Source organism: Filicampus tigris, chromosome 7 (assembly GCF_054856515.1).
Source record: "Filicampus tigris isolate MCC_2025a chromosome 7, RoL_Ftig_1.0, whole genome shotgun sequence".
Lineage (NCBI taxonomy): Eukaryota > Metazoa > Chordata > Actinopteri > Syngnathiformes > Syngnathidae > Filicampus > Filicampus tigris.
The window spans coordinates 3,210,660-3,233,935 of NC_141223.1; the positions used below are offsets into that span (position 1 = coordinate 3,210,660).

At 41.3% G+C, this 23,276-nt stretch overlaps 1 protein-coding gene across 2 annotated transcripts in view; it reads left to right on the forward strand.

Moving 5' to 3' along the window:
- Positions 1 to 749: 749 nt before the first annotated feature.
- The window catches only part of clmpb (CXADR like membrane protein b), a 75,617-nt gene continuing 53,090 nt past the window's right edge, over positions 750 to 23,276 (forward strand). Inside the window, exons 1-2 of one of the 2 annotated variants that reach the window (XM_086036425.1) lie at positions 750 to 856; positions 2,184 to 2,658. In XM_086036425.1, coding sequence (XP_085892551.1) covers positions 2,565 to 2,658 — 94 coding nt within the window. In that variant the 5' untranslated portion in view covers positions 750 to 856; positions 2,184 to 2,564. Of the gene's footprint in view, positions 857 to 2,183; positions 2,659 to 12,387; positions 12,460 to 23,276 lie in introns of those variants that run through there. The other variant, XM_086036426.1, reaches the window with a different exon arrangement.

A 23,276-nucleotide genomic window follows, 5' to 3' on the forward strand; every position in this document is an offset into this window, starting at 1 on the left:
CTGACTTAAATGACTAAACAAGTAAGTAAGTAAGTAAATAAATAAATAAACACTGAAAAACACAGGACTAACAGCCATTTGTCCTCACATTTACCACGCCGTAGAGAAATGTCTCACCTATATCTGTATAATTCGTGTGTATTGCAAATGTCCCCATTATGTTACTGATAAATTGTTTTTACATCTCGTGTACTACAGTCAGTAGGTACACCTGCATAATTTAATCACATCCAATACAAGAGCTGTATGGGAAATTATTTGATATTCGAAGAACGCTGGTTTTAACTGATAAAGTTGTTGCTTAATAGAAATAGTCATTTGTAGAGAAATCGTCAAAATTCCTCAGATGATTGGGGTTGAAGAAAATTGAGCAATCAGATTATTTACTAGCATTACAAGTGCATCGCCATTTTTTTTTGTGTAACTGCTTCTGTAGTAGCACAATCTGAGTGCTTCAGCATTTTCAACAGCAAATAGAAAGAAATGTGACTAGACAGTAATCTTACAATTATGCCCACATGGCCACAAACGCCATGTAAGGATTATGTGAGGACAATCTCATTGGTAAATCCATTTTCAGATCTTCAATGACAACTAAACTAGACGAGGCATATTGTCATGATCCTGTTCTGTTTGGTGTTTTTTCCAGCTGGAGTGGTGGGCGGTTCCCTCTAGCGGCACACCTGCAACGCATTGTAATCAGCGTTGTATATAGGGACTGCCAAATTGTTTCCTCCTTGTCAGATTATTCCTCTGCTTGCTCCTGACCATATATCAAGTGTTGAATTTTCTAGACGTCATCTCTGGTTCTAGCTATGTCTTTTGCTCTCCTTGTTTCTTTGTGTTTTTCGCCATAGTAAGTATTGAATCTTTTGTTATTATTGATATATTTGGTTGTACTTTTTGGATTCGGAGTGATCTTGTCTTTTCATGACAAGCAATGTTTGTTATTTCTTCCCTTGCCTTTTGGAAGCGTTTTTGGTTATTCTCGTTCTGCTGGTTTTTCCATACCAGCGCTCTTGTTTGAACTTTGTCGGCTTTGTGAATTTTTGGTTAATTGTGAACTGTTTTTGTCAAAATCTGAGTTACTGCTTTTGATTCCTTCCCAATTCCGGAATCATGACACAGATGGCTTCCCCACACTGAATCATTACGATGTTCTTTCAAAGAACTGCTTCTATTACCAAATTGGTTGCTCATGTGGGGGATCTGTTGGGTCTCTTTAATGTGGTTATCCACTACGCTTGATCCATTTTGCAAGTACCTTGAGATTGCTTCTGTTGGGACTTAACAGTGTAAAAATACAAATGAATTAAAACTGAGGATGAATCCCATGCTATTAGACACTTTCAAATGTTTACGCATCATGACAATTCAATTTGGCAAATTGCTTACTGTGTCACTCAAAATGAAGCACGATCAGACATCACAGGGAACAAATATGTATTTATGCACAATAATAGGACCACCACTCACAGCTCACTTGTTTTCTGAAGCTGAGCCATGATTGGTCGTTACCTCCGCCCTGAGCAACTGATGTCATTTACAGGCGACAGAAGTGACAAAATGGCCGCCTTCTGAGATGGGTAAAACCCGGTATATTTTGCTGCTTAACTTATATTCCACAAACGCAATATTAATCAGAACGCCTTGTTTCAACTAGTGGGCCTGCATCGAACATCTTTAAAGTGGTAGTCAATCCAAACATGACTTCATTGACAGACTGATTGCAATTCGGTTCATCGCGAAAAATGATGGAATGACGGTTGGGTACCCTGGACGCTGATGGAGTTCAAATGACAGACCAGCAAAATTGAGTAAAATGCCCACCTCTGACATTTACTAAAAACAAGTTTACCAGTTTGAACATGAAATATTTTGTTTTTGTAGTGTATTTACTATTTACAAATCATTGTATTGTTTTTAGTAACGTTTTTGTTATGTTCCAGCATCATTGGAATTGGACTTTGTAGATTGCAAACCTATGATATACCGTTACTATTGTTGGATTACCATCTGACATTGTCAATTAAAACTGAGGGTTATCTACAAATATAGAATTAAATTAAACCCTTAAAATTATTTTTTTTCAATACCCGGCCGCCTAACCACAGTTTGCATTGCAAGACACCAACAATAATTCAACCCGAAAAACAGCTAACAAGAAATCCATTGTTGTGCAGGATGCAGTGTAAGAGAAGTTCAGACTCTAGAGGTCTCCATCCTTCAGCAGCAGCATCCACCTTTTCGCCCTCCTCCTCCTCCTCCTCCCCTCCTCCTTCCTCCTCGCTGGTATTTTGTGCAGCGGAGGAGCCAAAGGAGGAGAGCCTCGTGTGAGGAGGCGACCGAGTAGAGCCCGCACACGACACGTCCCACGCCACAGCCACCACGCAGCTTTCTGATTGCGGGAGAGGGAGGAACTTTGATCTCAGGCCAAGTGTTTGTGTTCCGCCACGAAAAATGATGACATCGAAGGCTCGCGGAGACACATGATGTCCCCGTGTCAACATTTTTGTGCTCTTTTGCTGACATTCGCCCTCGTCTAATTCGCCATTCGCGTGTGAATGTGGCGGTGCCCTCAGCGCATTGTTTCCACCTCCTTTTTGTATGTGGGATTTCCAGCCGCGATGTCTGCAACATTTCTCTATTTGTTTCTGGGTAAGTCGCATCACATTCCCTGTCTTTTTATTTAAAGAAAATGGACCATTTAATGAGGCAATGGGAAACATTCTCCTCGTGCATGTCGTGATATAATTTAAAATGATTTCTCCGTGTATTTATGAGAGAGTCCTTGACAACACATCTGGCACCAGCCAAATGATGTCACTGAAAATATAAATAATTGTTTCTTTTGTCGTGTGCCCTCTATATCCAGAGAAAGTGCATACATCTATTGGAGTGATGAAAAGACAATTAATGGAGCCTCTTAAAAAGTTACCTCGACCCCTCCCTTGTAAATCGGCTTTTGTTATGACAGTCGATATTTACTGGCTGAAAATGTTAATTTGGGTTGCATATTTTGCATATGCTCGTGCCATTTTATGTAGTTTCAACCCAATTTTTCCAGACAAAAAAAAAGCGTTTGAGATATGGTCAGTTTTACGCCATCAAGCGTTTTGATGTATACTTAATTATAATCACAAAAGCATTCAACAAATTCCAGTCTCTTTGTTTGTTTTCGCTGCACTATAGCTGCATTAGGAAAAAAAAAATACCAACACTGCTCTTGCAGTGTACATGAATACTACTATACTTATTGTAGTAATGCGCCAAGACGAAGAGTATCCAGCAGCCTCTGAACTCAATTAAGGACTCTTTAATTCCACAATGACTCCTCTGGCTGGGAGTTAATGTAGCCCAGTGAGACAGTGTGTAAAAACTGACTTCCAGTAAGATGTCTCATACCTCCACCCACTTCTTTTTCATCACCTGCAGTCAAATGAGTAGAAAGACCCAATTTGGGAATTGGCGTGATTTAAACCTAGAGGTATGCAGTAAGAGTGTATGAACAAGCCAGGGTTTCTTTGTTTGTGCAAAAGTTTGGAATCCCCTGTGTACTTTCTGTTAGACCACCGAAGTTCTGCAGGCGTGTTTTGTCTGGTTTGACTCCAAGAGTCTTGTTGGAGTTTGGGACACTCGCAGTTTGGAGAGGAGTCAATAGACTGGAGGCTTTGTGTTTAAAATTTCATACCTTTCGCTTATGTGTACAGTCAATGCTTTGTTTATGATCCATGGGGATTTTTTTATTGTTGCTGTAAATTAGTTATGTATATACTGTAAATGCGTTGTGCTCAGTGACTCACAATGGATGCAATCTGGGTTTGGTCCCAATCACTTGTGAGAGTTGAAGAGATAAACAGCAGCTGTAATAGAATTGTACATGTGGTGACGTGCTGAGGCTTTTGTTATGCTCCCAAATGTGTCCAGTGAAGATGGTCGCTCGGACTGCACTTTAACTGCAGCAGCTGACTCTGCTGTAGTCACTTTGCATACAAGCAAAATTTTTGGTTTACCTCATCAGGCCTGTCGTGTTTTGGCTATTAGGGGATTTTAGCTCAACTTAACGATGATCAAACCATAATGGTGATAACACTGATGTCATGCTCTCAATTTATTTATATATATAATTTCAGACTGTATATTATTGCAGTCTATGCCTTCTATAAAAAAAATAATATTAGCCTCACTGATGTGTGTTTAGCAGGTCTCCCTTGCATTCGAGTTATTCTGGGTTTGAATCCCTGCTTGCGCTTTTCTTTGTGGAATATGCTTGTTCTCCCTGTGCTTGCTTGGGTTTTCTTCTGGTAGTCCTGCTTCCTCTGACTTTCCAACAATATGCATGTTAGCTAAATGTGAAAACTGTAAATGTGAGCGTGAGTGGTTGCTAGTCCAGTCCAAAGTGTACCCCCTCCTCTCAGCTATAGTCAACTAGGATAGGTTCCAGCTCACCTGTGGCCTGAATGCAGACAATGAATGAAGAGAAAATAATACTTTGATTGTAACATAAAATTGCATGCGATAATTAAGTTTTAAAAAGCCATAGTAACTGGTATAAGTTACCAAGTCATAACGGACTGTATGCACGTAGCACTTCCGCGTTGGATGTCACAATGTATTTGTGGGTTGACGCCCGGATCACATCAGCAGGAACAAAATGCAGACTTTGTTGCTATTTGTAACCACAAATGTATCCCTTCGAATGTTAACGACCCACTGCCTCCGCTAATCATCATGAGAGAAAAAACTCAAAGCAGAGTGTCTCCACAAAGAAGATGCTTATCTGGGCTGGGTGTACCGTCCTTTCTCCTCTTCTTCGATGCCATGACGAACACACACAACCACACACATAGAAACAATGATGAAAAATGCCCTCAAAGATTGACAATTAATAGAAACTCTCCGTATAACCGCTTCAACCCAAACCAGCGCCTGCCATTACCAGAAAGGGTGGTACCTGATGAGATTACACCAAAAATATGTCACACCACTGCGTGCATACCGTGTAGTCCATACTCCCATGGTATATGAATAAAGAATAAAGTTTTGAGAATTATTTTTTTTATACTAATTTACAAGACTTAAGACATCATTTTTACCACAATGATGTTGTAATATTATGAACATAAACTAAAACCGACGACTTTTGAGTTCTCTTAACACACCCCTTCATTGTCATATTACACAACTTTTGTCTCCTATTTTTTTTCTTCACTGAGGCCCTTCCACTCCGTTGGTGTTTTATGAGTCCAAAAGTACAGTAAAGTTTCATCCTACTTTATGTGTCTGGCATTCAAGCATGTCAGCCAGAACATAATTTCTCTCAACTGAAGTGATCTATGGAACGATCTAGGCTAGCTGCTTTTCCTGTGACTTAAAGATTTTTTTTTCCCGCCTGAAATGGTACCAGCATGAACTACTTTAAAAATCAACTAAGAGGCCGTGCAAGGAGAGGAAGTTTGATTCTTAAAAAAAAATCAATTTTCATTAATCAAGGCTCTTTCCTTGTCCATTTGGCTACACCCTTGCAAGTAGCAAAATTTCCCTAATTTAATATCTGTTGCCGATGTAATTTCCACTGGTGCCATTATAGATAATCATTGCAATTAATTGCCACAGCAGGCTCCATCACTCCCTCTTGTATTTTGGCTGATGCAAAATGAGAAACAAGGTCGAATCAAGTAACTCCACCCGCTGCAAGGCTTGACTCGCACAGGTAAAGTGGACCGACAATGGAGTGGCCATCTGTCCTCCAGTGACTGATTGGGAATGAGGGTATGACTTTCCAGGACATAACAACACACTAACACACATGACAGAAATGTAATTGCGAAGAATGAGATGAACGTTTCGGTCTTTTAAGCATATTCGGTGCCTGCATTCAAGGGGGTGCAGTCTGGGGGTAGAATTAGTGGCCTGGCAAGCTCTTGTCTGCATGCATGACTCTTGGAGAAGATGGCGGTGTCAAGGCACACAGTTTGTGTTCGATGTAGATGAGCGGAGCAGTGGCTACAAACAGCAAATTTTTGTCCCCATTCTATATTTAGCATGTCTGCAGGGCTCGGCCGAGGAGATCAGAAATGCGAAGATGACAGGAGCCTCCTGAGCCAGAGGTTATGAAGTGACATCTCGGCGTGTTTGCGCCTGAATCGCGCACACGCAGACCGCCATAGCCGCCGACGCCTGACGTTTCCCCAGTGCCGCGGCTTTTGACGTCTAGTTACCAAGCGTCAGGGTTCTGTTTTGATATTGGGTTGATCGGTTAGCGTTAGACACTGCGGCACTCCCTATGTGCTGAATATGCTTTGACAAAATTGCCACTAGGTGTGGAATTTGCCAGATATGCTTTGTGGGACTCACGCTGCAAGCTATTTCAAGAATTTGTCAGTCAGCTGGCGAAAAACGGAAATGGAATTAACCTTCACATCACGTTGCGGTAGCGTAAACCCTCAAATGGCTTCCACTCTCACTTTAATTGGCAGGCGCAATTAATTTGCACTTGATGATGCAGAGGCAGATCACACACACATGCGCGCCCAATGAAAGGACAATGCAAATCACCCCAGGAATCAATATCCTGTGCGTTTTCATCCAGGAGCATACAGTGCAACGTAGATGCAGAAGGAGAAACGAGACAACATCTATGATTGCATTGCATCAACTAGTTAAAAGACTTTCTTGCCACCTGCAAGGTGCAAAGTAGATGTTATGACATACAGGGCACAGTGAGCAGATATCGTTACGTGAGGATTGTTCTGTACTCTGCGTGTCACATCTGAAGGGCTCGGCAAGGTCACGGAAATGTCGACCAGGAAATGTTCTTCATCAATGGCAACTGAAGAGCCCTACAGACCGAGGGTCTTTCACAACAGTTGACCCATATTATTAACAAACACTGATTTGCCTTCCAAGCGCTTCCCCGTCGACGTGCGTGTTTTTTTCCGGAACGACGGAGTGCTTCCCTGAATAACAAGCTGTCCTTTTTCTGTACCTGAGGTCTTCTTCGTGTTTCATTGATCGTGGTGCTTCTTATTCCGAAGGTCTGTCCTCTCCATTCTGTCGCTGCAAGCCGGCTGCCATGATTAGAATGCTTGGAAGTAGAAATGCACCTTTTGTTCAATTAGTGTTTTTACTCGCGCAAGCTGAAGGTCGCGCCACGTTTATTTTTTTGATAGCAGACGGAAACTTGGGAGGTAAAATTAAAGGTCACGGCAGTAGAGTGAGTGTACAATCATCCTGTTTTTTTCTTATTTTTACAGTTGTATCATTTTTTTGCTAATGAAAAAAAATATATATTCCAGCTCCTCATCAGTGTTGGCCTTTTGTCACTCGGAGCTTGTAAAACACAAGGAACATGCATTAACAGAGCTGGGCTGCTGTTATGTTTGTGACTGATAAAGTTGCCAGGCGTTTTCATACTTCACTTCACGAGGGAAAATGACTGCCAGATTATTCCGAAACTTAACAGGAACTGCCTATTTCACTTCTCTGCTAATCTTTGACAGATGTTCTGGAGAGACTTGCATTCACATTAAATGAGCCGCATGTGTGGAGGCCATTCATGACATCACCTCACTAGAATGCTGTTATGCTGTACACAAGCAATTCTGGATAGCTTATTAAAAATATTTACACAAATGCTGAGAAACTATTAGTTTGCCCTTCTATAACATCCTCATCATGTCTGTCTACCAGAAAAAAAGTATGTAAATAAAGGCGTGATGATGACGCTATGCGGGTGCTGTGGTTGTTGTTACCACAACGGATGAAATAAAATGACTGTCGGATTCTTTTTTTTAATGCAAAACAAGGTATTTACAGCCTTTGACCAGAGATGAATTATTTCAATTTCTAATTTGAAAGTAAATGTTCCCATAGGAAATACATTAAATCCCAAAAATAAAATGAAGCAACATTCATTTCTTGAATACGGGTGTAATGCCTTAGACAAATCACTTGAAAAAAAGCAACAAAACAATACCCACAATCATAACTTTAGCGTAAGATGATAAATGTGTATGGTGAAGGATTCACTACTACCATCGTTGACAACAAAAAAGTAATTCAAGTAAATCAGTCTAGCCAAGACAACTGTTATTGAAAATTTTATTTTTTAAATGATAAATGATAGCCGTATTTGTCATGTTCAAGTCCAACTCCATCCCACAATTTCTTGTTAGTTACACTTCTGATAGAATCCGACAGAAAAACACAACATAGACATTTTTGTAATTTGGATTCAAATATAAATCTTTTCGTCATTAATCGCTTGGGATAAGCAACTGCCTATGCAGGTTCAGAGGTGAATAACTCAAAATGAGTGCACACGACCCCTTAACAACCCTATAGAAATATAGAGCCCCAGTTCCATATAAGCTTTATAGACCTGGACACTCCCTCCAAAGGGAGGGATTTTGATTTATTGGCAGTAGGGAATAACCATGAAAGTCAATGGAGCAAATGCAAATACGGCTTTCTATTTCCTTGAAAAAATGTGAGGTCATCTGCTCAATGGTAGAAATATGGGACAGGGGCATTTAAGATTTTCCTTTCAACGTATCCTAGAGATACATGCTAGCACACCATGGCGATATGGTTTTTTCATTATCACAGAATGAATGGAATGCTACGACGATTACTCCTCCTACTACTTCCAATACCACAACTAGTAGTACTAGTATAAGTTGTTGTCGTTGTCGATGTAGTGATAATTGTTGAGCCAGGAGCTAAATTAAAGTATACAAACATATAGCAGGGCTGGGCACTTGACCCTTTTTTCGTCCTCCGTCTTCTGTCGGCGAGCTGGGTACCCTTCTGTCCTTGTCCCCCATTCATAAAAATGATCATCCTCCGACCCCGTCTGTCCTCGTCCTTTTAAAGCGCTTCCGTCCTTACATTCCGTTGGATCATAGGACCAATCACGGCTCACCTGTTTTCTGAAGCCGAGCTTTGATTGGTCATTATCTGAGCCCTGGGGGTGTGTGATGTCATTTTCAGTCAACAGAAGTAACAAAATGGCCGCCCAATGAGATGACTAAAAAAGGGGTGATTTTGCTGATTGACTCCACAAACGCAATATTAATCAGAATGCTTTTCAACATATTCTTGAAAAAAATATGTTTGGGTTGATTTCCCTTTTAAGTTGTTTATTTATTTATTTATTTATTTATTTTTAAATATGTCACAGTTTGATTGTGGGATTAAAATGTGTAGTGGAGTCAGAAGTTATAGTATGTAGCTGATCTACCAGACTACTTTGAAGGATTTTTGCAGTCTGTACTTAATAAGTATAATGATGAATCAGTAGAATAGCGAGTGAGCCACGGTTATGTCACTTCAACGTATTTCACACCTGGCATCGATCAAATCAAAAGAAATGATTCAAAATTCTAACTCACAATAGCCACCATTACAATGACTGCAGTTGTTGTGAGCGGCGATTCCATAACACACTCCAAGCTGCCCGCACGAGTCAGCAGCCGCGCTGTCACCCGCCCGTCACCAACGGAGCACGGGAGCAGGTAATTGAATCAAAAGCTCAACTCAAATCAAAACCTGCAGTATGATGTTCCACCTTCAAGAGTCACTAGACTTACTCCAACCTCCGGTTTGCAAAGACAAAGGATGACAAGTCTCTGGGAGAATCCGTACTCCGCCATGTTTGAACGCCCTCATTTCAGAGTGGCTCCACCCAGAGTGCATGCATTTCATGAAGGTGTGTAAGTGACACACATAAATAGACGGGAGGATCTGCAGCCCAAAATGAAGCTAAGCGAAGAGAATAGGCCCCTAAATCGGCGAGTTAGCTCATTTTCAACCTTTTCAGTAAAAAAAATTAATAAAATCATTCAGTTTCCTATGGTCAGTCAACACTAAGCTTGGTAGCACCACTCATTCATCAAAGCGGAATTAATCAAGCCAAACATTTTTTTTTTTTTTTTTTTTTAAGAATATGTTCTATGCAGCCCCACTAGTTGAAACACAGCATTCTGATGAATATTGTGTTTGTGAAATATTTGAGTTAAGCAACAACATCCACCCTCAGGGCTCAGATAACGACCATCATAGCTCAGCTTCAGAAAACAGGTGAGCCGTGATTGGTCGTTATCTGAGCCCTGTGGGTCTGTGATGTCATTTTCAGTCGACAGAAATAACAAAATGGCCGCCACCTGAGATGGCTAAAAATGGGTGGATTTTGCTGCTTACCTCATAATCATATTGCCTTGTTTCAACTAGTGGGCCTGCACAGAACATATTCTTGAAAAAAATATGTTTGGGTTGACTTCCACTTTAAGCAAACCTCAAGTACAAATAAAATCAAGTAAACTAAAAACAAACATTTATTTTATTGGGTTGCCAACGGTTCACTTCATTCCTTTTTATTTCCTATACAATCGGGAGGTTATGCTGCACTCTCCACATATACTTTGATTCAAAGTAAAATGTGTTGTTGTTTTAATGCTACAAAAGTACTTTAATCAAGGTCTATTGATTGCTTTATGTAAGCAATACTAAGATCAAATCATGAATAAACACCGGTTGAACGCTGATGCAGTCTGTGAAGCAGAGCATGGAAATTGTCTTGTGCTGATTCACCTCACTGTGGTTTTGCCCCCAGTTATTGACATTGCAGTAAACAAGATTCAATCTTTGACCAACACAACTAAAGTGCTCTTTGCCTGAAGCAGCTAAGGTGATACCAGTTCTAAACGCCTTGCATAATGTCTTTAATAGCAATTTCTTTATAAACACGGTGTCACCGCTGGACTCTCAGAACTTTCTCAGTAATAAATGCTAGTGCAAACGCAGGAGTTTCATCTCATATACGTTCTCTGTAAATCTCTTTCTATCCATTTTCTGTGCAGTTAATTGTGCAATCCAACTGTGCTGGAGAATAAACAGCTTAAAAGGATTCATCTTTATTGCTCAGAGGGAGCTCGGAGTCTATGAGACACTATGTATTGTGGGGACATCATGGAGACAATGAGCTAACGAGGGGAAAAAAAATCCAAATACCACATCCACTCTATATGCCAGACAGTAGCTTGTGCAAAACAAATGTGCTTGCATCCCCCAAAACATAAAACAGCTTGGTGATATGTCAGCATTATTGGTCAAGGTATTGACTTAGACTTGACTTAAGAATGGAAAGAAAATGAAAGAAACATTTTCTGTATTCCGATTCAGAAAACGGATGGATGGATGGATGTGTTGCTGTTGGCGCACAAATTCAATGTGAAGTACACATAATCGTGTATTTAATTTTATATTCCTCCGTTGATGCAATAAATACATTAAAATAATACATTATGATTATTGAGTAATAATTATGTTGCATAAGTGAACAGTTTGCAGATAAATCCTATTACCAAATATACTTTGGTAACCAGGTCCCGCGGTAATGATCTTGAACAAATATAGTTAAACCCGAAGTCAACCTAAACATTTTTTTTAAGAATATGTTCTATGCAGGACCACTAGTTGAAACACTGCATTCTGATTAATATTGTGTTTGAAATATGAGTTAAGCAACAAAATCCACCCATTTTAGCCATCTCCGGGGGCGGCCATTTTGTCACTTCTGTTGACTGAAAATGACATCACACACCCTCAGGGCTCAGACAATGACCAATCACAGCTCGGCTTCAGAAAACAGGTGAGCCGTGATTGGTCGTTATCTGAGCCCTGAGCGTCTGTGATGTCATTTTTAGTCGACTGAAGTGACAAAATGGCCGCCCCCTGAGATGGCTAACAACGGGTGGATTTTGCTGCTCATATTAATCGTATTAATCATACCACTTGTTTCAACTAGTGGGCCAGCATAGAACATATTATTGACAAAAAAGATATTTGGATTGACTTCCCCTTTAAAAATATTTAAATTCAGACAAATTGCTCTGGAAGTGAATTTCGAAAGGTTGGCAACTGTGATGTCGCTTGACGTCACGATGTTTCCTCTTTCGGTTGCAAAATAGTTGTGACTGAAATTAACAGCACCCCTGCTGGCTGCAGCCAGGTAGTCTACTGCAGTTTGCCTCAGTTGCTTCAGGACACAATTATTAATCAATCAATTGCATGTTTACATCACCATACGAGCTTGAACATGTTTGCTTGATACCATTAGCCAGGGGCGCTGCAAAGGGAAGAAAAGTGATTAAGATTCGAAGAACCGTGACTGACTTTCGTCCAAGAAAATTGTAGGCTATTTTCAATTTGCTGCATGAAGTGGTGGGACCTAAAGTCATCCTTTTTTTCACCAATGAGTGGCCGGGTATCCTAACACCAGTAAACGGTTTGCCAATAGTTGACAATTTCTTACCAACTGCTCAGCACTTTTAATTGTTTATGAGACACACCTGTCACACCCCAGCTGGGGAGAAGACTGGTGTCACGCTGTGATCATTGATTATCATGTCCAAAAATTCATGTGGATATTACATCAAGCTGCTGGGATACAAATTGGTAAGAGATCATAGCTTCTAGCCAGGCAGAGACCACGGGGGGTTTTCCAACCGTTAGTTTTCAAGCATGATAATGTAGACAGAACAAATTTGAAAATGTTACGTACATGAATCATTGGCTTTTCTCTCTATTCAGATGTTAGTCAATGGCCAGGATTGATTGTAGGGCAATCAAAGCAACCAGTACTGCACCAAACAATGGCAACCCAGGTGTGTCTTTTTCCTCTCCTTGTGCTTTTCCAATTGGTTTGTGACTGAATGAACTGGAGGAAATGTTCCACGGCGCTCTGTTTAGGCGCCTGCTGTTCCTTTCAATTTGAAGCAGTCTATTAGCCCAGCAAGCAGGACACTCCATTAGGTGTTTTGAACCCTGTTTGCTCCATTGTCTCACTCCATTTCCTCCTTTGCTTGCCACTCTTGCCTAAAGCATTTATGGCTTTAATCAGGAGAAACCTTTCTGCCCTTCAGACATTTATCTTTGGCAGCAGCAAAGGAAGGACCGTGAGATTGATGGTGTCTGATAGGCTGTGGAGGGCGTCCATGAGTCATTGATTCATGTGGCGTAAAATAAACCACTTACGTGCACACGACTTAAACATCATGGCAAGATTTGGTTATGACTTCCGTTTGATCAACATTTTTAAATTATGAGCCAGGATTGTGTTTTCTTTCTGACGACTTTTTCTCAGAGGAAAAGCAATTTATGGTGTTTTGTAACTGAAACTTCAAGGAAAGAATACGTACAATGGCTTTGTAAAATAGGTTTCATACCGACCAAAAGTTGTGGAAACGCTTCAGAGTTGCTGCTATCAACGTGCTTGTGACTTTGCATGAGTAGGCCGACTATTCGGAAAGAAGGACCAGCCTGAATCAGGAGGTAAGCAAACATTTCAATTATGTTTGCCATACACGAAAGCAATCTGTCATTATGTATTTCCAAATATCATACAATGCTTTGTTAGTATTCTTCCGACCACTCTTTGTCAAATAAAAAAAAATGCACATTATGGCTGTCTATGATATTTACCATAGTGGCTTAATGTCTATTGTTCTTCAGTCCAGTTCTCCCACATTGCTATTTCAAGGGATTGCTATTCTCTATACGGGCTTATTTATTTATTTATTATTAATCATTGATTTGAAAAAAGTCATCAAAAAATTTGACATAAGGGAACTGTGAAGTAGTCCAAGTGATGGCACGGTCCTGCCCTCTTGCATTGCAAGGTACAGTAATTTGATAGATGGATGGTTTAATTATCTAACCACAATGCCAGCAATTTGGCCTTTCATACCACAGCGTAAACCTTGTTAGCTGGCTGTCATTGATTAATTAAAGACTTAATTATTCAGTATGTAATACCAATGATTGTGCTACTCCCCTCAGTGTTACAAAGTCAGGAGTTCAGTGCTCCTCTGTCAGCTAAGGGGTCGAGAATGAGGAGTATGTTTGTGTAGGAGATAAACGTAATTTATTTGGGAGCTCAGAGTCTGGTCATACACTGTATCATTTTCCCCTCTTTCCCGCAAAGTGCTTCACAACAGATGGTGCAAACACCTTTGGATTTTCCAACTCGTTAGACATGACTGGTTGATGAAATAGAGTCTTAACGCTATACTGCCCATGCAGATGTGTTGCTGAGCATTTTTAAATGTAGCCTCACGGTAATGACTGTATAGTCCACAGCCTTTAAGTACACACCCTAGGGATGTTACACGTGATATCTTACATGACCCTTTTACTGAGAAAAATCTCATTTCCTCAAGTATGTAGGAGGTGTCTGTGTATAACCATTAAATGGAACTGTTTTGAGTTAATTTGATCTTTAATCAATATTTCATCGCTAAGAGAGCATTTATGCAAACGTTTTTTACAGAAGATGCATCAAATGTGTGTTAGTTTGGCCATTTGTTTTCATCACATTTTGGGGGTCGAAAACCATGGCTGAATAATTCCTTTTTTGTGGAGGTGGGGTGGGGTGGTGTGTTTGGGGGCGGGGGTCAAAACATAACTGCATATCAATCATGGTTCAGTAGGTATTGCAATTTTCTTGAGCTCAACGTGGGACAACATACAACATGCCGGGTCACAGTTGGACCTTTTACATTTAACTCATTCACTGCCAGACATTTTCAGACCCTCTATTACCCTTAAAGGTTGAAAAAAATAGAAAAATAAATAAATATCAATAAATTCCTGGGATTGAATGGCTGGACTATGAAAAAAGATATAAATATGTCAATGGCAATGAATGAGTTTGTGGAAGTCAACCCAAATTTTTATTTGTACAATAATATGTTGCGCCTCCACTGGTGCAAACAAGGAATTCTGATTAACATTGTGTTTGTGGAATATGAGTTAAGCAGCAAAATCCACCCATTTTTAGTCGTCTCTGAAAATGACATCACAGTTGCTCAGGGCTCAGGTATCGGCCAATCACGGCTTAGCTTCAGAAGACAGGTAAGCTGTGATTGGCTGTAACCTGAGCCCTGAGCAACTGTGATGTCATTTTCAGTCGACAGCAAGTGGCAAAATGAGATACGCAAAAATGTGTGGATTTATTGCTGCTTAACTCATATTCCACACATGCAATATTAATCAGAATGCCGTGTTTAGACTAGTGGGCTCCATAGAACATATTGCAAAGAATATTTTTACTTTAAGCACAAGTTTTTTTATTGTATTGCTTTTGGACACGATGCTCTAGTCCTATATTTTATGTCTCTCTCAAAAATGTTTAAACACAAAGGACATCACATTTCCTCCCAGCCACGGACATCATTTTTATTTTGTGCGTCGTTTTTAAGAGGGGAATCCAGAGTGTTAACGTTTGGCTTGATTTACTGTCTACACCGCACCCAAATATGCAGTCTAAGAGGAAATACTGTAGCAGTCTGCACAATCAAGCTCTTAAAATAATTTGCTGGCATGATGACACTGCTTTCTAGATGGATTCAAAGCTTATAAATAGACCGTTTGGAGAGATAACCGCATAGCAAGAGCTTGATGTTACATTTTGCAATTGAGACAAATGAAAGATATATAATACATGGTTACCCGTCACTTACCACAACTTTTCCACATGTAAGAACAACACATGCTGGTTCTGCTTGTGACCTCATCCTCTCAGTTGCACGTTTGACATTGAACTGTGTGGAAGATGCCAACTCCTCGCTGGCCCCTTTTGCTAATGAGGCAATTAAGTCTATCCCGCTTTGGTTCAGTGAATGGCTGAAAGAGCAAGGCAAGTCATCTGCTGTCTCAGCAAACAGCAAGCATCTTAACCATGCAGCAGTCAGACTACAGAACAAGACCACGCCCCTTTTTGCTGTTGTGGTGGCCGAGTAGCTATGCTTCTCGCTAGTCAGTGCAACCCTTGACAGCTGGTAATCACAGGTAGCATTTGAACACATTTACACCATGTGTACTTGGTCTTTGCCAGCAAGACTGGAAGAAAATAAGGGAAGTAATAATGGCAATTGTTGGGCATCTACATTTTGTGCATCATGATGTTTTAGCAATTTAATTCCATCGGAAATAATGGAAATAAAAGCTGTGACAGTAGTAGTGGTGATACATCCGACATCCGTGCAGGCTGCGTAGATTCGGTTCCTCCTCAGTGACGGCATGAATGTGAGAGTGAATGGCTGTCTCTATGTGCCCTTTGATCGACTACTGTCCAAATCAGGGTGTAGTCTCACCTGAGATTTAAAAAAAAAAAAAAATGGATGAATCGACGGAACCCTTAATGGGTTGTACTAAAGACATCAACCTAGCGTTGACTTTGCACAGTAGTGTAGACTTGCACTACGTGTGCGTTATTTGGAATAACTCGTGCAAGCACAATGAGGCCTTTCTGTAAATTACATCGTCCATTTAACACACTGCAAGCGCAAAGCTGCAAATTGCAAATATACTCTACGCAGTACTTGGCCACATTTCTAGCATTGAGCCACTTTCATTTCTTTGCCTATGTGTCTTGTTGACCTGGGTATTTACAGTGTTTATTTTATGTTATAAGTTATTCATGCTGCGAAAAGAGATTTTGCTGGTTGACAGACTGAGAGGATGTAGGGCTGCTGAAGGCCAGCCATCAAGGCGGCGTACACTGCAGCTTGAGAGCGATGTGATCCTCGTCATACAAGAGGGAAAACATTTGTGTTCAATACACATTTTCTTCGTGGTCACCCTTGTTTCCGTCAGTGTATCTTCGTGTTATATCAGCAGGGGTTGAGTCGACTTCCCGCAAAAAGATGGACAATAAAATGACATCAATACGCATGTTATTTCCTTTTTATCCAATAAGCAGCCACCATGATGTACAAAAGAGGGTCGCATTAAGGCCTGCATTCATGTGTTTAAGGGATGCGCAATTCTAACGAGCGATAACGGAAGGCTTATGGCTGCTCAGGAGGGATTAGGGGACATCGTTGTCTTTCTTAAAGCTCAGGCTTAGTCATCATACTTTTCTCCCCGTCACATCCACCCGCTTTCATCTCTCCTCCCTGGTAATGTATCAGCAGTGTTTCCTGACACGCGGAATGAAAAAGAACGTCTCACTTGACAAGCAATGAAGGCGGATGCTCATTAGCAGAGGAAAGGTGCACTGAACCAGAAAGAGGAGATGTCTGGACAGTTTTGCCCAAAATCAATGCCCGTCTCCTGAAACTTGAGCTACAATATGTGGCTGTCACAATTTATGACATCACATTGTACACCTGTTTCATCACTTTTGTGCTATGTTTTTCCGCCGCCCGGTTTGAAATATTCGACTTTGCCGGTTACCGCACGACCGGATCAATACAAGGGGATTACATTTGCTCTTTGTGTGGATGTTTCTGAAGAGGCAGAATGACAGAGATGACGGTTTTCAGTTACAGGACACAAAAGATGCACAGTGGCAAGGACGCCAGAAAAAGTGCACACGTAGCAAAAAGAGCTGCACTGGTAGTTGAGCCACTGGCCGAAGTAGCCCGAGACATGACGTGTCATGTTACATGCTTTTCATTCTGTAAAATTACACTCAATGACACGCAATCATCATGCATGTAAAGCTACCTTATTTTAATTCCTCCTTCAGTAGTGTATTCTCATGTTTAGACATAAATTAACCATTGTACACTAACATTCAGACACATAGAAAATAGAAACTGTACTCACCGTTTGATGAGACACAATTAATGTGGTGATGAGCATGCGGAGGTTGGGATGCAAAATCCAGACAAGCAGCCTAGACAGCTACCACATGGTACATTTGGAGAGACAGAGCCTACTCTGCCTTAACCGCGAAGATGCCACGCCAGTCGGGCAGATGGCAAGCGTCCGGTATCGTGGGCCAGATGCTTCGGGTGTGCTGGCGGTAAGAGACATGGTCCACTCATGACAAAAGCCAGCCAACACAGTTCACTTTTTATTGGACGTTTAGAGGTTTTCATTTTATTTTTGACAAACACTTGACTTGACTTCCGTGTCATGCTGAGCGGCCAGGACAGAGTCATGCGTACCACTTTCTTAAAGTCAATTTCAAAGTCAAATAACAATCGAAACAGGTTAATCCCTAGATGCTTGCAGTCAAGGTTAATGACTAATGAGATGAACTCAAGTCTCGTGAAATTTGGTAAAGCCATGTGTGACGTTTTCATACGCGTGAAGGCATCTCTGTCTTGAATATTTTGGATGAATACTACATTTTGCGATCTTTAAGCCGCGTGTATTTGAAAAAGTCAGCGCATCAGCAGATTCCCTTTTTGTTGCGTTGAAGTCGTATTTTACAGTCTATACCATGTACAGATGACAGGCTAACCTTTGCTGACCTTTACTTAAATTTTAATGATATGTAACCATGGACACTGTTTCACTGATGTGACATTTGTTGCGTCATCAAAAGTCATTTGCACTTTTTTTTTGTCTGTCAATTAGGGCTTGGTCATAGTTCCCACTGAGCTTGTTCATCTTACCAAGACATTTGGACAATTACTTATGAATGACTAATTTGTGGAAAGCATTTAGTAAGGCCCAGAAAGGCCTGAAAAGACAAGTTGGGTATGAATGACTGACTCTCAAATAATCCCACTTATCCCACTTGTTCATTTGCTCTACACACCATATCTGGTCATTGTTTGGGGACACATTGACAGGCAATAGAGGTATGAATGATGTTTCAGAGGACCCACCTGCACGGTCATTCATCCTAATATTGTGACTCCCAGTCTTGGCTTGACTACAAGTAATCATAGCAATGTAGAGCTGTGTATTGGGCTGCAGGAAAAACAACTGCAAGTGCGAAAGCGGAGTTCATCAATCTCACTGGTTAGATATTCGCCCTCCCCCCCTCTCCCAATCCGGCTTTTATGTGACACCCTTCCCCTTATCCCAAGGGAATTTGCCCTTCCTCTTACTGTCCTCCACCTTCCTGATCCCCTCGCCCTCAGATGAGATGAGAGGTCTGAGCGGGCAGAGCGTGTATACTGTAGCTCTCTGCCTCAGGGTCATGATGGATGGCCACTCAGCTATACGTGCTTTGCTCACCAGAGACCGGCCGTATTTCTCCTTCGCTGCCCACGTAGGCCTGTATCTGCATGAGGAAAGTCAAGAGTGAACTTTTTGGTGTGCTCAGCAGGGTCTGGAGAGGAATATTTGATTAGATGTAATAGAATTACAGTAATCAGATTCCACCCAAAAAGAGGACATATGTAATCTTTTACAGTTACTGTAAATATGTTGTAATCAGATCCCAGATGCTTGAGAGCTTCGGTTTTACTTATTACATTGCTTTGCCGATGTGGCATTCATCTTATTAAAGGTGCAAAATCATCACTGATTGAAATTAAAATGAGCCGTATTGCTTCACTGAAGTGTGGAAATGAAGTATTCTAGAATAATTGCTGGTTACGTGTTTTTGTGTGTCATCAGCTGTTTATGTAATTGCCTTTAATCCTACTCATTCTCATGACTGGTGTTATGATCAATGACGGATGGTGGGGACAGTCGTCGATGGATAGCGCGTTAGCAGCGGTGTGACCTGAGGGGCTTGTTTCCCCCACAACCCGAGTCTGTTGCTCTGTCATGGCAGGAATAAGCGCTGCAGGGTGCTCTGCATGGAAGCACTCCCATGCTTTTGGGTCACAGAAATAAGAGGAGAGAGAGGCTCTGCCATTGATCTTGTGACATTAGCATGGACTGCAGTCGTAATGAAGTCAGGACTGTGTGTTCTTTGAGTGAGTGCGTGGAAAAAAGAAAAAAAAAAATGCATGCAAATATCTAGACATGGAGTGCTTAAGCCAGTGATTAATTATAACATACGTGGACACCAATAAATCACTGAAAGGATATGTGAGCGTACCTGTGTTGGTTTATCCCCGTGTGCGTAGTCTCATAGGCATCGCATATGCATTCCCAAACACTAATGTGAGGACATTGAAAAACAGGCCTTGTCATTATGTAAATCTTTTTATACATTGGAAGCTAGTTTGATCCCCATCACCTATATTAACTGTGCAAGCTATTTAAAATGTTTAAAAGCATTCAATTGTACAACAACAGTAAAATGACATCTTCTGATTTCCGACCACCGCCATGCATGTTGTCATTCGCTCACACTATAACGTGTGTGTTCTTGTTATTAGAAATGATAATTATACATCAATATTAAGAAATATAAGCAATGTTAAAGGTGGGGAACATCAACAGCATTATGCTTTAATGAGTTTCATTTAGACTGTGTGTGTTTTCCTATTAACAGCTGTTACCGTTTTATACACTTGTATGATAGGTCAGAAATGTAAATGATTGTTACGTTCCAGTTGAAAAATTGTTTGACCAGCTTCCGGGAAAGGGCTCAACCTTAGAGGTCCCACTGCATACCTCAGCTATAGGGTGTGTATGCGTGTGTGTATACAATGATGAGGCAGCAGAGGCTGTTTGGCGACTCATCCATCATCCTCCCTGGTGTCCCCCAGCACCCTCAGAAGAGCTCTGTCATTGGGCTCATTTTGGACAAAAAAAGGTGTATCCACACCCACAAGTTTTTCTGCTTCACGTCATCTGCTGCCTTCAGTCTCCAGTTACAATCCTCACCATCATCTTTGCACACCATCTCCATGGGGACAGATTAACTAATCACATCCAGTGCGATACTCTAGGGTCCTTGTTTGTTCATAGTCATTTAGTGATGCTGCTTCAGGTGGGCTTTGACCTTCTCTAACCTTCTCCAGCCCCATCATTGCTACTCAGCAACCCCCCTCCCCCTTGTTGGATGACCTTGCACCGACACAGATTTAGAGAGAAGCAGCCGTATAAGAGAAAGGTATAGATGGGACCCCTTTATGAGGATCTTGTGGCCGCCAGTTTTGTATCGCTATCTTGCTGGTAAAATACAGGGCAAGTTGGCAATTTTTAGTAGTTGTCCGATCAATCTGTTGACATTGCTCTCTCAAGAACATTTACCCACATCAACACATACCACAGATATTGTTGTACAGGATTGCATCCAGCCTGGAGTAAAAGTTGCCATGGCCAAGTGGAAATGCGGAGTAATAAACACGCAATCATACAGGAGCAATGGAAATGAATGAGACGAGGAAGTGCAGTAGACAGTAAGGAAATTGCAAATGTTGATTTGTTTGTGCTGCCTTCGCAAATGACGGTGCAGCTTTCTCCCTCGTTTGAGTTTGAGAGGCAACATTTGAGGTACATTTGACAGTTAGATGCATCAATGGATATATATATATATATATATATATATATATATATATATATATATATATATATATATATATATATATATATATATATATATATATATATATATATATATATATATATATATTAATAAGAACGACGGTAGGGTTTCCTGTATTTATTTCTTGGATCATTGTACATTTGATTCCAGGCAATACTAAGGGCAGCAGCATCAAATGGAGACTACGGAGTGCAATTCTGCAGTGCCCATAGCTAAGACACAGTAGCAATGTAAGGTAATGTTAGCTTGTTAACTTTTCGAATTTCATGACGTCCTTAAATGTTAAACTTTTGAGTTGAGAGGGAATCTCTTTTACCAGTGAGTGGTGAGGAATCCCAGTTGGTCAGGCACTATCAAGTTGAGAGCCAAGCTGAGCATTGTAGTAGAAAAGGGGCTTGAATTCACGCTCGGATACAAGCGACTCCTAGAACATAGCCACAGACTGTTGGAGCTGATATTCATGTAAACAGATGCAGAAGTTGCTCAAGTAACTATTCCCGTTATGTAACTGCAGTCACCAGATTTTAATGTCATTCCTCTGAAAGTGACACTTAAGTCTCCAGGGGTAAGGGCAGAGGCAGCGATACAAAAAAAAGGGGGAAAGAAGCGTAAAGGCTAAGAACAGAGAAAGGCTGGATCAGACAGGCACTGGAATATGCAAAGTAATGTGTGCATTTTGGAGATTGCAGCATTCCGTATCTGCATCCTACTGCTGCACCCCTATCTCCAGGTGAAACACTTTGGAATCATTCTGGGCATAAAATTTGCACAAATGCACACACATCTACTGATACATCAGCATCGGTGCAAACGCGGATGCAAGGTTTTTCCTTCTGTAGCTGGCGTAGACCCTGATCCCAGCAGTGATGGACAGCCGTGTCCTACGGTGAACCCACTTCAGCGCCATTGCCCGCCTGCTCTCCCAGCATATCTTTTTGTTAAGAACAAAAATCTCGAGTCAGGTGTGTGACGGACTGATCGGCCTCCCCAGTCATTGGCAATCATTTGACATTGTTTCCAATCCATTGGCGATCTTGTTTGCTCCATTTGCTTGCCCCGACCTTGTATTCCCACCTGACCTCACCTTTCCCAGAAGTCAGGCCGAAGGCTACCGCATGTTATCAATTTACCTAACCTTGTCCATGGTAGTGCCCTATCGAGCTGCGTGCCGTGCAGTGGTTTGCTAGTATCGTCTTTCATACCATCCTGAGAATAACTTCCTTCCTGTTCATCTCATCAATACAGTAGCAACGTCTATAAGAAATATCACGGCATTTGCTTGCAATGCTAGCAATGACAAAAAGGGAGGATATATGTCAGAAAGCCTGCAATCAATTGCGCTAATGTAAATGTAAACTCCCTTTTGTTTCTCTGTGATTCCATTATGGGTTCTTTGGCGAAATTTCTGTTCGCTAGCAGTCGATTTCTTATCAGCGAAGACACCGTTGACAGTATTTCATTGTCTCGCTTACAAATAGCCCATTCGGAGATCACATCCGTTTGCGATTATGATGCATCTCATGATGCCCTTTTATCTCGGCCCCTCGCCATGAAGGAATGGTGGATAGCATATTTCAATCATGCTGTCACGGGAGAACTCTAATCTTTTTCTTCTGCGTGGCATATGTCCTTGCACTTCTAACTAATCCTTATTATGCCTCTGAAGCGAAGGTCATTGTCAAAGCCGAGGGGTGATTAAGTTAATCCACTTGTTTTCTGAATCCGATTTACCTCACTTTCCAAACTAGGGAACAATGTTATGGCACAAAGACATCAAGATGATAGTGTGGCATGCGTTAAGAAGGCGGGACCTTACACTGCGGAGGCTCCTGTTATCTGTCCGCTTAACGTCCATCGCATTTTACCTCCAAGTCAACGGTCTTCTAATGACTGCGTTGGCAAGCTCGGCTGCGTGGAGAGCAAGCGTAAGGCAGAGGCGAGCACGCAAGTTAAAAGCAGCATGATCTGACTGATTCATGAACAGATCTCCGCCGCTGCGGTATAAAGCAAAGAGAGGCACAGAGCACCGTAGTGAGCAGCAGTCCTGTGCAAGCCAGCTTCAGTGAGTTACGCAGTGCAG